Below are 14,629 nucleotides of genomic sequence, written 5' to 3' on the forward strand. Positions count from 1 at the left end.
CTCACATATATTGGACAGAAAAAATAACACATATCATTTTAATATTACCAAAAAAGTATTATAAATAATAATAATTAACAACTTAAAATATCTGAAAGACATTTTAAAAGGGTTAATTTTGTAATTTTATCCATATCACATAAATTAGGACAAAGTGACCAGTAATGTACATTATTTCAAAGTTACATAAAAATATTATAAATAACATTAATTAATAACTTCAAACATTTAAAAAAAAAATGAAAATTTGGATGACTCTCCAAATTTCATTTGTGTCACATAAATTGAGACAACAAAAATAACATATATTGAGTCCATTTTAATTTATTTGTCTTATTTTTTTTATATTTAAAAATTGCGTAAAAATACTATAAATCATAATAATTGACAACATAAAATATGTTTTGAAAAAAAATACAAAAAATTCCACTGATTCTTGAAGTGAATCTATCGTAAAAATACTATAAATGATGATAATTGACAATATAAAATATTTCAAAAATGTTGTATATGGGTAGTCTTATTATGCCTTAAATAACGTCAAAGAAAGTACATGTTTGTGATAAAAAAAACTTATTCCTTTATCCACGCAAACAATCGCTTCAAAAACTCGATTATTAGCCCCAAAATATACAATTTATATTATTGGTCCCGTGCATAGCACGGGCAACATCATCTAGTACTAAGATAAAACATGTAAAAGAATAATTTTTCTTTCTTGATATGTTAAAAGTGACAAGTAAAAGTAATAATCTATTTTTGAAATAGTGGATATGTAAAAGTGAACAAAACGAGTATATATATATAATTTATTTATTTGAACTGCAAGATAACCTTATAACTTTTGCCACAACTTTTACCCTTGGGGAGCACTCTGTGGTGAACATTTTGTGCACACTGAATAAACCCTCATTGTGTAATACCCTGCAAAATATACATAAACCGCATTAGGTAAGCTCTATGCGATAGACTTGACTCAGAAAACATAGAGGGATCATTTAAACAATATAAAAACTTTTTAAAAAAAAGAACAAATTAAATTGCTCGAATATTGTTTACTAGTAGTAGTATATCCTGTGGTTAAAATTTCTTGCAGAAGGCAGAACAAAATTTAATTGTCCAATCAATTATATATTCTCACCAAATCCTACGTTTCATCTTCTTTTCATTAATTATATAGTACTCCTAGTAACGGATAATAGTAATGGTAATTAGGGAGTTCAATATATATAGTGAAACATCAAAATAAAGAAATGTTACGTTATAGATATTCATCAAACTTAAGAACGATTTATTTACTATAGTTTTTTTTTTTTTTTGCTATTCAAAATTGGCTAAAAATTGTGCCAATTAAAAGCTAGTAACCGTTCAATTAATAATTCTTTTACAACTTGCAAACTTTTAAACTCAGCATTCTTATTTCTTCCCTATTAAAATTTAAAACCCATCTATGTTCTCATTAAAACTCAAAAATGAAATACTCCATTTGGGTTGCTTGTTTAATTACCTTTAGCATATTTCATTCATCACAAGGTCAAAATTGTCCCCAAAATTATCTTATCCCTCATAATGAAGCACGTAGACAAGTTGGAGTCGGTCCTATGACATGGAATAATAGTCTAGCAGATTACGCCCAAAATTACGCGAATCAAAGAATTGGTGACTGCGGGATGATCCACTCTCAGGGTCCTTACGGCGAAAACCTAGCCGCGGCCTTCCCCGATCTCAATGCGGCTGATGCCGTGAAAATGTGGGTCGATGAGAAGCAATGGTATGATTCTGATTCGAATACGTGCGCATTAGGAGAAGTATGTGGACACTATACTCAAGTTGTCTGGCGTAATTCGATACGTGTTGGTTGTGCCAAGGTTCAGTGCAATAACGGGTGGTATTTTATAACGTGCAATTATGATCCACCGGGTAATTATATTGGACAACGTCCTTATGATGATCCACCGGGTGATTTTATTCCGTGAGCAATATTTCTATCAATTTTTCCGAGAAATTAATCTAGTTTGATCAATTAAGGACAATTTTTTTAATGGATATTGGATAGGCTCTTAGAATGGAGAGAAACTCACCAAGAAAAAACCATATTAATCCCCTTATTATAAAAAAATGTTTTAATGGGTCAAAGTACTATACTCGTCACATCCAAAAGTTTTTTTTTAATTATTATTATTATTATTATTAGGCGGAATGACCTGAGAGACCCTTATACTTAGCTCGAATTGTCAACTGGACCCTTCTACTCACGATATTGCCAACTGAACACTTAAACTCAATGAAACACAATATTTTAAATCCTTTTGACTTCACGTGCACTTCAAACACACAATGAAAATACATGTCATGATCCACATCAGACTTTTAGTGATACGTCACTCATTTTTACTTTATTTTAAGAAATTTAAATTTTTTTCTTTTCACTTATTTTTTTACTTTATTTAAAATTTTCATTTTTTTCTTTTTCACCAAAGGCACTGCCATCTTACTTCCTTATTCCTTACTGGTTAGCACTACCTTAAATAACTAAAAATTATCACTGTCCTCCAAGTTTTCATCGTTCATAATTTTCGCCATTTTTTTTACCGAAGTCTTCATCCACCGCTTGAACCATTGTGAATCTGTTTCCTCCATTAATGTCAATGAACCACACTAAAATATCTTAATATGTTCTAATATATATATGATCCACTTAATTTTACAAAGACATACAATAAATCTTCTTCACTCTCCAAAATAGTCAGATCTCTATCACCTAGCCGCCCGTAAATTACCCCTCCCCAATCCCCCAATAGCTTCTCTTCATATATTTTTATCACAAAAACTGAAGCAACTACTTCTAGAAAAGAATTTTTGAAATACTTTTTGCAAACATATTAAAGATTATAAAAATGGGAAAAGGGAGCACGAAAGAAAAATGGGACTAGGTGGGGGGAAGAGCGATAGTGGTGTTGGGTAGGAAAGAAAAAGAAAATGGGAAAAGACAATTTGTCTTTTTATTTATTTTTTCTTTTCTTTTAATTAGATTTAGTCTCAAATTTTCCTGTTTATGCTCTTTTCACGCGTGAGATCATACATTTGTTCCACCTCAACTATTAAGTTGCCACATAGGATTGGTCAATGGTCTAAGGGGTTTAAAATACTGTATTTCATTGAGTTTAAGTGTTCAATTGACAAAGTCATGAGTAGAAGGGTTTAGTTGACAATCCAAGCCAAGTATAAGGGTCTTCCAGGTCATTCCGCCTTATTATTATTATAATAATTCTTATTAGTATTTTTTTATTATTATTATTAAATGGCGGCTTTTACGTTTCTGATATAAAAGTTGTTGCAAAATCACTTTATGGAGGCTGCTCTTAACTACAGGTTGATGTTTTAACAATATCAAAACTTAAAAAGGCTAAATGGTTAAAATCTTTCATAAAATATGACTTATGTCATATTCTTTTTCCAAATTTCTGTGATATTATAGTTTAAAATAAATTATAAATATTTGTGTGATCATAAATTATTTCATTTAAAATAGATAAATATTTTACAATTAAATTAATATTAAATATAATTTTTTTTTATATTGATATATTGATTAAAAAAGAAAGTGGAATAACTCTCGAATATAACAGTAAAAATAAGATGGGCAGGTGAAATCTTCTGTTCCATCTACCTTTAACAAAAAAAATACTAGAAGAAATTGATATATATATAATAAAATATAGTAATGATTTAATCGAGCGGAAAAAAATGTTCGTTCAAACAATAATCATTTGGTAACGGGATAAGAAACAAATTATCTATAAGGTTGATAGCTAGGAAATAAGTTATTCACTATTAATACAACGTTTGGTTGACAATTTAAAAATTAAATTCGCATAACTAATATATTTCTAAATTATGAAGGAATCTATATATGTATTCAGTTTAGGCATGATAGAAGATGAAACAATTCATACATATTATGAAGTTAGGTCTTGGGCCTAACTCACTCCCTAAAAACATTCAAAGAGATGAGGCTTGTCCAAGACTTATAAGGAGTTTATCCATCTCATTAACTATCAATGTGAGACTTTTGTTATTCTTTCTTTGCATAACTAATTATACCGATATAAATAAGGTATATATAAATTCACTCATAATTAACATCTACATTGCTAGCTAATACTTAGGGTACAATTCTAACCAGCTACCGAACGAACCTAATGGTTTTCATCGAGAATAACGAGTGGCGGCTCTTATCATCATTTATATAAGCGAATAGTTATATGACGTGACATGTCATTCTCTGACTTTCACAACCTAATCTTATAAGTAATGTTTTTCAAATAATCCGATAGAGTCTGCTAACAAGTTAACACCTTCCAATTCTTTATAATATCTTTCACAAAATTGTAGACTATTCAACTCTTATTCCCTATTTAAACCAATCCAAACTATTCCTTAATTCTCACCAAAACACAAAATGGGATACTCCAATATTGCCTTAATCATTTGTTTCCTTATCTTTGCTATATTTCACTCATCACAAGCTCAAAACTCTCCTCAAGATTATCTTAACCCTCACAATGCAGCTCGTAGACAAGTTGGTGTCGGTCCTATGACATGGGATAATAGGCTAGCAGCCTTTGCCCAAAATTACGCCAATCAAAGAGCTGGGGACTGCAGGATGCAACACTCTGGTGGCCCTTACGGTGAAAACCTAGCTGCCGCTTTCCCCCAGCTCAACGCGGCTGGTGCTGTGAAGATGTGGTTCGATGAGAAGCAATGGTACAATTATAATTCAAATACTTGTCAAGCGGGTAAAGTATGTGGACACTATACTCAGGTGGTGTGGCGTAACTCGGTACGTCTTGGTTGTGCTAGGGTCAGGTGCAACAACGGGTGGTATTTTATAACTTGTAATTATGATCCACCAGGTAACTGGAGAGGACAACGTCCATACGGTGATCTTGAAAATCAACCGGCTTTCGATTCCAAGTTGGAACTTCCAACTGATATCTAATTATAAGTTTACATGATCAAAACATGAATGAATAAAACGATCAAATGTTTAAGGAAAATAAAATCCAGGCTATGCTTATGTGATGTTATCTTAGGTAGTGACTGGGGATTGGGGAAAAATGTAGTCTAAACTTATATATATGCGTGCTTTTTTCTTGGTATATGTGTATCACAGTGTATATTGTTTTACAGCTTTTTGTGGGCTTTATTGGATGTGTGTATGTTGCAGCTTATTGCTTTCGGCCTAAATTCTGTACTAATTCTGTTCGGCCCACGTTCTGTTATTACTAATTCTTATGAAATAATTAAATATTACTTCATTAATTGATCATTTCATACTAAATTTGAAGTCAAATACACCTAGATACATATATTTTTACTATCAAAATACACTTTAAAATATAAATACATAGGGAGAGAGGTGAGTAGGGGTGACAATCAGACGGATTGAGTCAAATTTAGACGGGTCAAATTATGTCAAGATCCAATCCAACCCAAATTTACTTGGGTCAAAACTGATTTGGTAATGAGTTCTATAATGGGTCAAAGACCCAACATAACCCAATTTTTACCAAGCCTAATTATTTTAGTATTCTTTTAAATATGACTTGCATAAATCTCATAGTGTAAGACCTAAATTACATTCTATCCATACTCTTTTCTATTTTACAAAAATTCCTTCAAATATCCGTCATCCGGATACATTAATTGTGATACATTATACAACTAGTTTGTTGAGATTAAAAAGGAAATTAAACATAAAATTAAATGTCAGTTCCCCAAATCATGCAAATCAAATTGATATTAATCACTCCCAAATAACAGCTCCAAACAATTCAGATTTCAAATTTCTTCTCTCAAATTCTCTCCCAAATTGTAACAAATTAAAAAAAAGTCGATAATTGCATATAGTTATGTAACATATACAAAAAAAAATTATGAATATGATATAAATTGATTTATTTATAAAACAGTGTTGCAGATACTTAACAACATGCGATTCATCACAACATCTAATACATAACTATGTTATACACATAACAAACATATATATAAGGCCTAACCCATTGATGGCCCCATAAAGTTGGCACAATGTTTCACATAGATGTCTTAACTCGACGATGTTCATTTTAGACACCTCGTATAGCGTCCCACTAAGTTATTTTGACACTTTTCACTTACATGGCATAATGAAGGTAATACACTCACTGACTCGCACCTGAAATGACTTTTTAGTTAATTTTAAAGTATTTTCTTCTTCTTCTTCTTCTTCCCCATTTTCTGCCACCATTTTGCCAAGTTAAATTTCATCCATTATAGATGAAGGTTACAACTAAAATGACGGAAAATGTTTTTAAATTGAAGAATTTAATATGAATCTCTTTTAACTAAGCAATTTATTTTTTTGAAATAGCAATGGTACTGTGCGGATGTAGGTGGGGGTAGTTTCTGCAAAAGGGATGGGGAGGTTTTTATTTTTGGTAATGAAAATTTCAAATGGTGCACACTAGGGTATTTCGAGAAGAAAGGTGTGGGGTTTGGGTTTGGGGGTGGGGGTTATTTACAGGTTGGGTTTTGGGGGCTTTGGAGAAGACGATCGTCGGGGGGGGGGTTATTTGGTTTTTATTTATTTTGTAATTATTTGGGGAAAAATATTATGTGTCATTAATTCATTGGTCAATTTTTATTTTTACTCAAAATTAATTATTTAATAATTACTTTTGATACAAATCGTTTAATTTGTCACTTTACACGTCATTTGTGAGTGTAACACACATATTATATATTTTTACTGATATTAAAAAAAGTGTCAAAATGACATAGCGGGACCCTACATGAGGTGTCTAAACTAAATATCGCCTAATTAAGGTGTCTAAGTGAAAACATCGTGCCAACTTTAGGGGGTCACCGATGGGTTAGGCCTATTCACAACTATGAATATGATACAATTTTGTTATAAAACATTAGTGTTTATGTATCAACAATAATATTTTATAGTGTCTACCGATACATAGCCTTCTACTAGTTGAATAAGGTTGGGTGTATGAGTCGGTAGTAAAAGATAAAGAAATTTGTAATATTTGTGTATCCAATACATAGCTATGAACATGATACATATTAATTTGTGTTTCAATAAATTAGGGTTATGTATCAAAACTAATATTTGAAAATGATATATTGTACATGATAAAATTGTAATGTATCATAAAGGTGAAACGAACAAATTATACATTAATTTAAAAATAAAAATCAACTAGATATATTAAAAGATCTAAACTCATATGTATGAGAAAAAGATGAACAACAAAAAATCGAAAAAAATCAACAATCTAATTTGCTGAAAGCAAAAAAATGATGAAGAAGTCCTTCTACACTTTCTCTTTGCTCTACATCAACTCCCGTAGCTTTTTTTTTCACTTTCAACAATGACGTCACCCATGGATCTCGACCCAAAGCCCTTACCGGAGCCACCAACAACTCGACCTTTTCCTTTTTTTTGGGTGTTCTTTTCCCAATCGATTTTGAAATTGAAGATGCATCCTTCTTCGATTAAATTTGTACATGAAAAAGCTAAAATAAAATAAAATTTGATACCAAATGAAGTAGAAAGAAAAAAAAATTAGATAAAGAATAACTACCTCTTCAATAACTTGCAATTGATGAATCAGAAAGATAAAAGATCCGAAACTCAAAAATAGACTGATGGAGATAATTGATGATACGTGAAAGAAGGATTTTTTTTTTTTGGATGATAGTTTACAGTGATGTATATTAAAAAGTGAGAGAAATTATGGAAAAGAGAGATTTTTGTAATTTTTTGGAATGGTAGTGAATAATAGAAAATGGGATAAAAAATAATGTGTAGTTTGGTAATTAATCCTTCTTTGAAATTATTTTAGAACCTAATAAAATTATTTTTTCTTTATTATGGCTATATATATATCAAATTGAAAAAAAGTTTTTTTTTAAATAAATAAATATTTTGACTAGATTGCTTATGAACCAATTTGGATTACATACCAGCCTAATTTTTAATGGATTGAAATAGATTGAGCTAATGAATGAGCGTCAATAACCCGCCAAATTCAAAGGGGTTGGACGGGTTGGGTTTGGTTTTGTTACCTATAGAGAGGTGTGTGAGAGATGAGAAAGGAGAGCGAAAGAGTGTGTACCCCAGATACATGTAAATAACACTATATACATACATGTAAATAATACTACATATAAGGTGGCGTACATACACTAATAATAATGTATAAAAGTATTTATAGACGTTTATACATTAGTATTTATACGTATAAGATTGTTGTGAGGTTACAAAGATGATCGATGGGCAGCCTATTTTTCTTTCTTACAAATAAAAAATTGATGATGCTTCGAGAAGCACACAATTATTTATTTAATAATTCGAAAAATGTATTGCTTCTATGTATTTAATTATTATTAATAATATTGTCGTGCTTCTCACGTGTTTATAAAAAAATGTTTGAAGGGTCAAAGTAGCACTCTCTACTCTGCTCCCCGTGATCCTAAATCTTAGTGATTCACCACGTATTATTATTAATATTATTATCAAAAACGAGAAGAAATCGATGACATCCATAAACGATAATGTGAAAATAGTACTCTGTCCATTTAATAATAATTGTCTACTATATTATTTTGGAATGTTCAATAATATATTTTTACTTTATGAAATAAATGGATAATTTTACACTTAGTTCTTAATTTACCCTTATCGTTAATTATAGTAATTTTTGTATTACATTTTTCAAGATATTATATTTATTATATTTAAAGGGTAAAATAGTAAAATTATCCTTCTATTTATAGTTTCTTAAGAAGTGTGCAAAGTGAATAATGAACAAGTACTGTTGGAAAAATAGAGTATTATCTTTTAATTTAAATTAAATGACACTTATCTTTTAAGTTTATTGTAAAAATTTGTCATATTCCTGTAATAAAAAATAGTTTATTTTTAAGTTTTTTTATTTACCTTTTAAGAAAAAAATTATAATCACTCAAATGATCAGTTTTTTTAATTTTTTTTTTTTAATGATAAGTCAAATGGTATGATAGAATTTGAGATGGAGAGTATTAATAGTTTATTAGTGAAAAAAAAAAATGAATGTTTAAATCACATGACTAATGGCTTGAGGCGCGGCTCTTATCATTTAAACAAATAGTTGCATGATGTGGCGTGTTCTTCTTTAACTTTCACAGGGTGTGTTTGGTATATGTGGAAAATATTTTTCAAAAAATGTACTTAAAAATAGAAGAAAATGACTTTCTTAATTAATAAAAGTAAGAAAAATAAGTTATATGAGTGACATAAATAAGTTAATTCCATATGAATGAGAAAAACTCCACGGTGATGCTATATTTTATATTATATTATATTCTCTCTTTGTTCTATCCTATATGTATTTCTTTTCGCTACAATGAATTAGCGGCCGATAAATTTTATAGATAAACAAATAAAAATTTCAAGATGATCTTTTTAGCTACGATTAGCAATGAATTCCAAGAAAATCCAATTAGAAAGAAGTTATTTAACAACCAATAAGCTGGGGGGTGGACCGGTAGAAATGTGGTGGTGTTTGAGTGAATTTTCATTTCGTATAAAAATGTATAAAACAAAACTTAATACGTTTTTATACACTATTTATACATTATAGAATGAATATATAAGGTGGCCTGAAATCTGAATACACTAAAAATAACGTATAAGAGGTGTGTATATTCGCTTAGTTATTATAATATATATATATATATATATATAAAAGGTGGCCTACATACACTAGAAATAACATATAAACATACGTTTACGCACTATTAACGTTATATTTATAAGGTGGCCTAAATACACCAAAAATAACATATAAGAGGTGTGTATATACGTTTTCGCAGTATTTTATATATATATATATATATATATATATATAATGTTGAAATTTTAGTCTGTGAGGGATTGACAATTGGTTCTTCATCTTTTCTTTTTTCGGATCTGAGTTTTGTTCCTTTTTGAATTATTGTAGATTCTTCATTGTGATTGTTATAAGAATACTGGATCTAGTATATTTTTCGTTGCAGGTTTATGGGTAGGCCTTTATTTTTTAAATTTAAAGTATGAACTACGGTTGCTTTTTTTGCTTTAATACATAATATCGTGTTTCTTGTGTGTTTAATAAGAAATTGTTGAAATTAAAGTCAAGTTCATATATAGAAATTAAAATAACTCCTAGTTGTTCGCTGTCTTTTTTGTTTTCATGTTTCAACTATAACATACATCTTCTCTAAGTTAAGATATTTGTTTCAATTTATTTGAATTTTTTTTAAAAATTTGTTTCAAAAGAATATTTCTTTTCTCTATTGCAACTTTTTAATTGTAACTTAACATATTTAAAATCACAAGATTAAGAGCATGTTTGGCATTGCTGTTGGGAGGGCCAGAAGTGTTTTTTTTTTTAGAAAAAAAACACTTATTTTGAGAAATTAAGTGTTTGACAAATTCTTAAAACTGCTTTTAAATGGAAGCAAAAACAGTTTTTCTGCGGTTGGAAAGAAGCTAAAAATTTCTATTTTAAAAAAAAAGCAGAAGCAGAAATAGAAAATTAATTATTTAAACTAAAATATTCCTTACATATATACATATTTATCAATATATCTCTTATTAATTTTTTTACTTTTATATAATATTTTTTTATTTATTTATGTTTTATATTATTATTTATTATATTATATTGTATATATTACTTTATGTACATATTAGAAATAAAAGTAACAACAATATTTTTGTTGGATTAAAAATGAGAAAAAATAACAATTAAAGATTTAGACCCTCCCAAAAAAGTAAGAATAACAAAATTTTTTTCTTAATTGACGTATTATTTTATTTTAGATTGAATTTTTAAAACTTTAGAGTATTATAACAAAAAAAAGAAGAGGATAATAGCTAAGATTGAATCCAAAAAATAGGTAATAAATAACAAATAGATTCTTCTTTTAAAAAAAAATCAACAATATTTATCTATGTGCAATACTAATTGAAAATTTGAATATTTACATTTCAAATAATTAAATTAAAAATGTAATTAAAGTTTTCGTAATTTGACTATCAAAAACACTTTTTAAAGAAAATTAGCCAAACACAAATTGCTTATCAAAAACACTTTTCAAATGAATTTGCCAAACACAAATTGCATTTTTTGGAAAACATTTTTCTGAAAAGCTATTTTGAAAAAAACGCTTCTAAAAATAAGCATTTTTAAATAGCAATGCCAAACAGGCTCTAAATGTCAGTTTGATACATTCTAGATTCTAGGTATCTTTAGTTTAGGAATACAAGATTAAAAAATTCTTTACTTTTTTAAACTCCATACAAAATCAAAATCAGAACGAATTAAAACCAAAGAAATAGCTAATGTATATGACTTTTGTGAAAATTATTTTACAAATAAAAGGAAAAAGTTTACTAATTTATTGTTTCACCCTAATCTCATCACATGATTATTAAATAATCCAATAGAGTCTACTAACAAGTAACCTTTGAATTCTTTAATTAATTTTCTTCCATAAATTGCAGACTATTCAACTCTTTTTTCCTATTTAAACCAATCCAAACTATTCCTTAATTCTCACCAAAGCACAAAAATGGGATACTCCAATATTGCCTTATTAATTGTTTGTTTATTACCTTTGCTATATTTCCCTCTATATCCGAAGCTCAAAATTCTCCCCAAGATTATCTTAACGCTCACAATGCAGCTCGTAGACAAGTTGGTGTCGGCCCTATGACATGGGACAACAGACTAGCTACCTTTGCTCAAAATTATGCCAATCAAAGAATTGGGGACTGCAGGCTGCAGCAGTCAGGTGGCCCCTATGGCAAAAACCTAGCCTCCGCTTTCCCCCAGCTCAACGCGGTGGTGCCGTGAAGACGTGGGTCGATGAGAAGCTATGGTACTACAATTATATTTTGAATATTTTTGTACCGGGAAAAGTATGTAGACACAATACTCAAGTAGTATGGCGTAATTCAGTACGTCTTGGTTGTGCTCAGGTCAGGTGCAATAACGGGTGGTATTTTATAGCTTGCAATTATGATCCACCAGGTAATTGGAGAGGCCAACGTCCATACGGTGATCTTGAAGAGCAACCAGCAAACTAATTTGATTCCAAGTTGGAACTTCCAACTGAATAAATTAAGCTTTATGTGTTAATTAATTAAGGAAAATAAGTCCAGTAGTACGATGCTGTGCATGAATTAATTTACTTTGATTTAGTAGATAAGTTTATCATTATTTCTTTATTTAGTGTTCTCTTGAAGATTTTTCAACAAATGAACATGAATTAATTTACTTTGATTGACTAATTTGATTAATGAACATAAATTATTTGCTTAGTTTTTCTATATTGGTCAAATTTATTCTTTCAAGGCTAACAACTTTCAAAGGGTAAATAGGAAGAATAGTGTCAATATTATGTATTAGCTTTGTGAAATGACAAATATTAAGGAACGTCTATTTTACTAAGGACGAAATGTAAATAGAAACGGATAGATTAATTATAGACCGACAAAAAGTGATTTTGAACTTTTCAAATAAAATTAATTAGTTGACATGTAATTCCCTTTTGAACGTTTCTTGAAAAATCAACGAATAAGAAGTATTTTATTCAATCTTTTGTTTTACTAATTACTATTAATTACCTCTCTCTCTTCAATGAGTAGACACCCAATTTTTAAAAATAAGATTAAGCTAATTTTATTGAAATTTGAACAATAATCACTTGTTTGATATGTCTTCAAATTTATAGTTTTTAAGATATTACTGTATCAAAAATGATTTTTAGCAATAATTAATTAATGATAATAGATTAATTACAACTAAAAATATATTTTTAGCATCAATTAGTGCTCTTTGTAAATTTTCCTAAAGCATTTAGCGACATTGAATCCAATGACAATTAATTAATGCTGGTAAAGACTTTAGCCCTCTTTGTTATTGTGTATATCTATTATCGCTTATAAAAGGTGTTTTTATTGTAATGTATGTATTAATATTGGTTACTTTCAAGAACACTTAGTATAAGGGGTAAAATGGGATAAAATCAAGTAATTTTATCTTAATTTTATAAAATGACAAGTACTCTCTATGATTCATTTTACTTGTCATATACTCCATTTCTTTTGCTCGCCAACATTAATTAGATTTGATCATTTAGTTGATACCACTCTCTTTTTTACCACATTAATCTTTCTCCCTACTTTATTACTATTAGATCAGGGTAAAAGTAAAACCAACAATTAATTATATCTTAAATTTCTAAAATAACAATTATTTTGGATAAATTATTTTTACTAATCACGATAACTAAAATGGATAGAATTAAGAAAGATTTTAAGACAAATATTTTTAAAGTATAACATGTGAAATACCTACTTTTATGGGTGTTTGGATTGACTTAAAAGTTGGTGAAATATACTTTTAAGTCAGTTTTTGACTTTTGGAAGTGTTTGACAAATATAAAAATAACTTTAAACAAGTCAAAAATGACTTAAAATAAGTTAGAAAATGTTTGACAAGATTAAAAAGTGTAAATATCATATATGACATATATTATAGTACTATTTTCAAGCTATAACAGTAGATTTAGACTTTCAAGCTATAGCATTAAAAATTTCAGGTTATAACAAAATTCACAAAAAAAAAAGAAATGTTTTTATTAATTGGAAAAATCTTTAAAAAAAATAAAAAGATAAACGAAAGTTTTAAAAAAACGGAATTAAAAATAATAAAGAAAAAAACTGAAATTGTGGCCTGTAATTTAATTTGAACTTATTATGGATAATTAATGATTAGCATGAAATAAGGAATCCAAACAAATTAACAATTTTTTTTATCCTTAATGATTAGCATGAAATAAGGGATCCAAACAAATTAACAATTTTTTTTTATCCTTAATGATTAGCATGAAATAAGGAATCCAAACAAATTAACAATTTTTTTTATCCTTAATGATTAGCATGAAATAAGGAATCCAAACAAATTAACAATATTTTTTATCCTTAATTCACTCAAAATCAGTTAAATTAAAATAAAAAATCAGATCATATCCTTTTTTTCTTCAACGTTTCTCTCTCTTAATTCTGCAGCCTAAAAAATTACCAGAATCGAGTAATTGAAGGTTTTTTCATTGAAAAAAAATTGATTTTATTGAGATGAACAATTACGTATCAATTCTAATTAAACATGGTGGAAGATGGGATCATTTGGGTTAGTATTTATTATTGTTTAGTGTTGTTTTTAAATTACATTGAAATGGGAAAAAAATATTAAACTGTAAATCGTCTCTATGTTTAAGATAATATCATTACTTGTTAACTGTTGTGAAATGTATAATATTTGTGATTTTCTGTTTTTATGATTGTTTTGTGTATTTTTTTCTTAAAGTATAAAGTAATTGTATATTAGAATAATGAATTTAATAGAATTATTGGAAAGAAATTTGTAAGAAAATGTGTTTCGTAATATGTAAAAAAAGTCATTTGGATTTTTGACGAATTGTATAACAAGTGTTTTAAGTTGGTATTAAATTATAAATTTTAGTGTGTTATATTATTGGG

The 14,629-nt window shown here is 28.4% G+C and overlaps 2 protein-coding genes and 1 pseudogene across 2 annotated transcripts; all 3 read left to right on the forward strand.

The window, feature by feature from the left end:
- The first annotated feature begins 1,472 nt into the window (after positions 1-1,472).
- LOC102594110 (basic form of pathogenesis-related protein 1-like) lies at positions 1,473-1,976 on the forward strand. The gene has a single exon (XM_006367040.1). The coding sequence runs from the start codon at positions 1,473-1,475 to the stop codon at positions 1,974-1,976; it is 504 nt and encodes a 167-aa protein (XP_006367102.1).
- Positions 1,977-4,421: 2,445 nt separating this feature from the next.
- LOC102589441 (basic form of pathogenesis-related protein 1-like) lies at positions 4,422-5,234 on the forward strand. The gene has a single exon (XM_006367029.2). The coding sequence runs from the start codon at positions 4,463-4,465 to the stop codon at positions 5,000-5,002; it is 540 nt and encodes a 179-aa protein (XP_006367091.1). The 5' UTR covers positions 4,422-4,462; the 3' UTR covers positions 5,003-5,234.
- Positions 5,235-11,655: 6,421 nt separating this feature from the next.
- LOC102589767 (basic form of pathogenesis-related protein 1-like) lies at positions 11,656-12,205 on the forward strand (annotated as a pseudogene).
- Positions 12,206-14,629: the final 2,424 nt, after the last annotated feature.

Source organism: Solanum tuberosum, unplaced genomic scaffold, assembly GCF_000226075.1.
Source record: "Solanum tuberosum cultivar DM 1-3 516 R44 unplaced genomic scaffold, SolTub_3.0 scf00682, whole genome shotgun sequence".
NCBI classification, from domain to species: domain Eukaryota; kingdom Viridiplantae; phylum Streptophyta; class Magnoliopsida; order Solanales; family Solanaceae; genus Solanum; species Solanum tuberosum.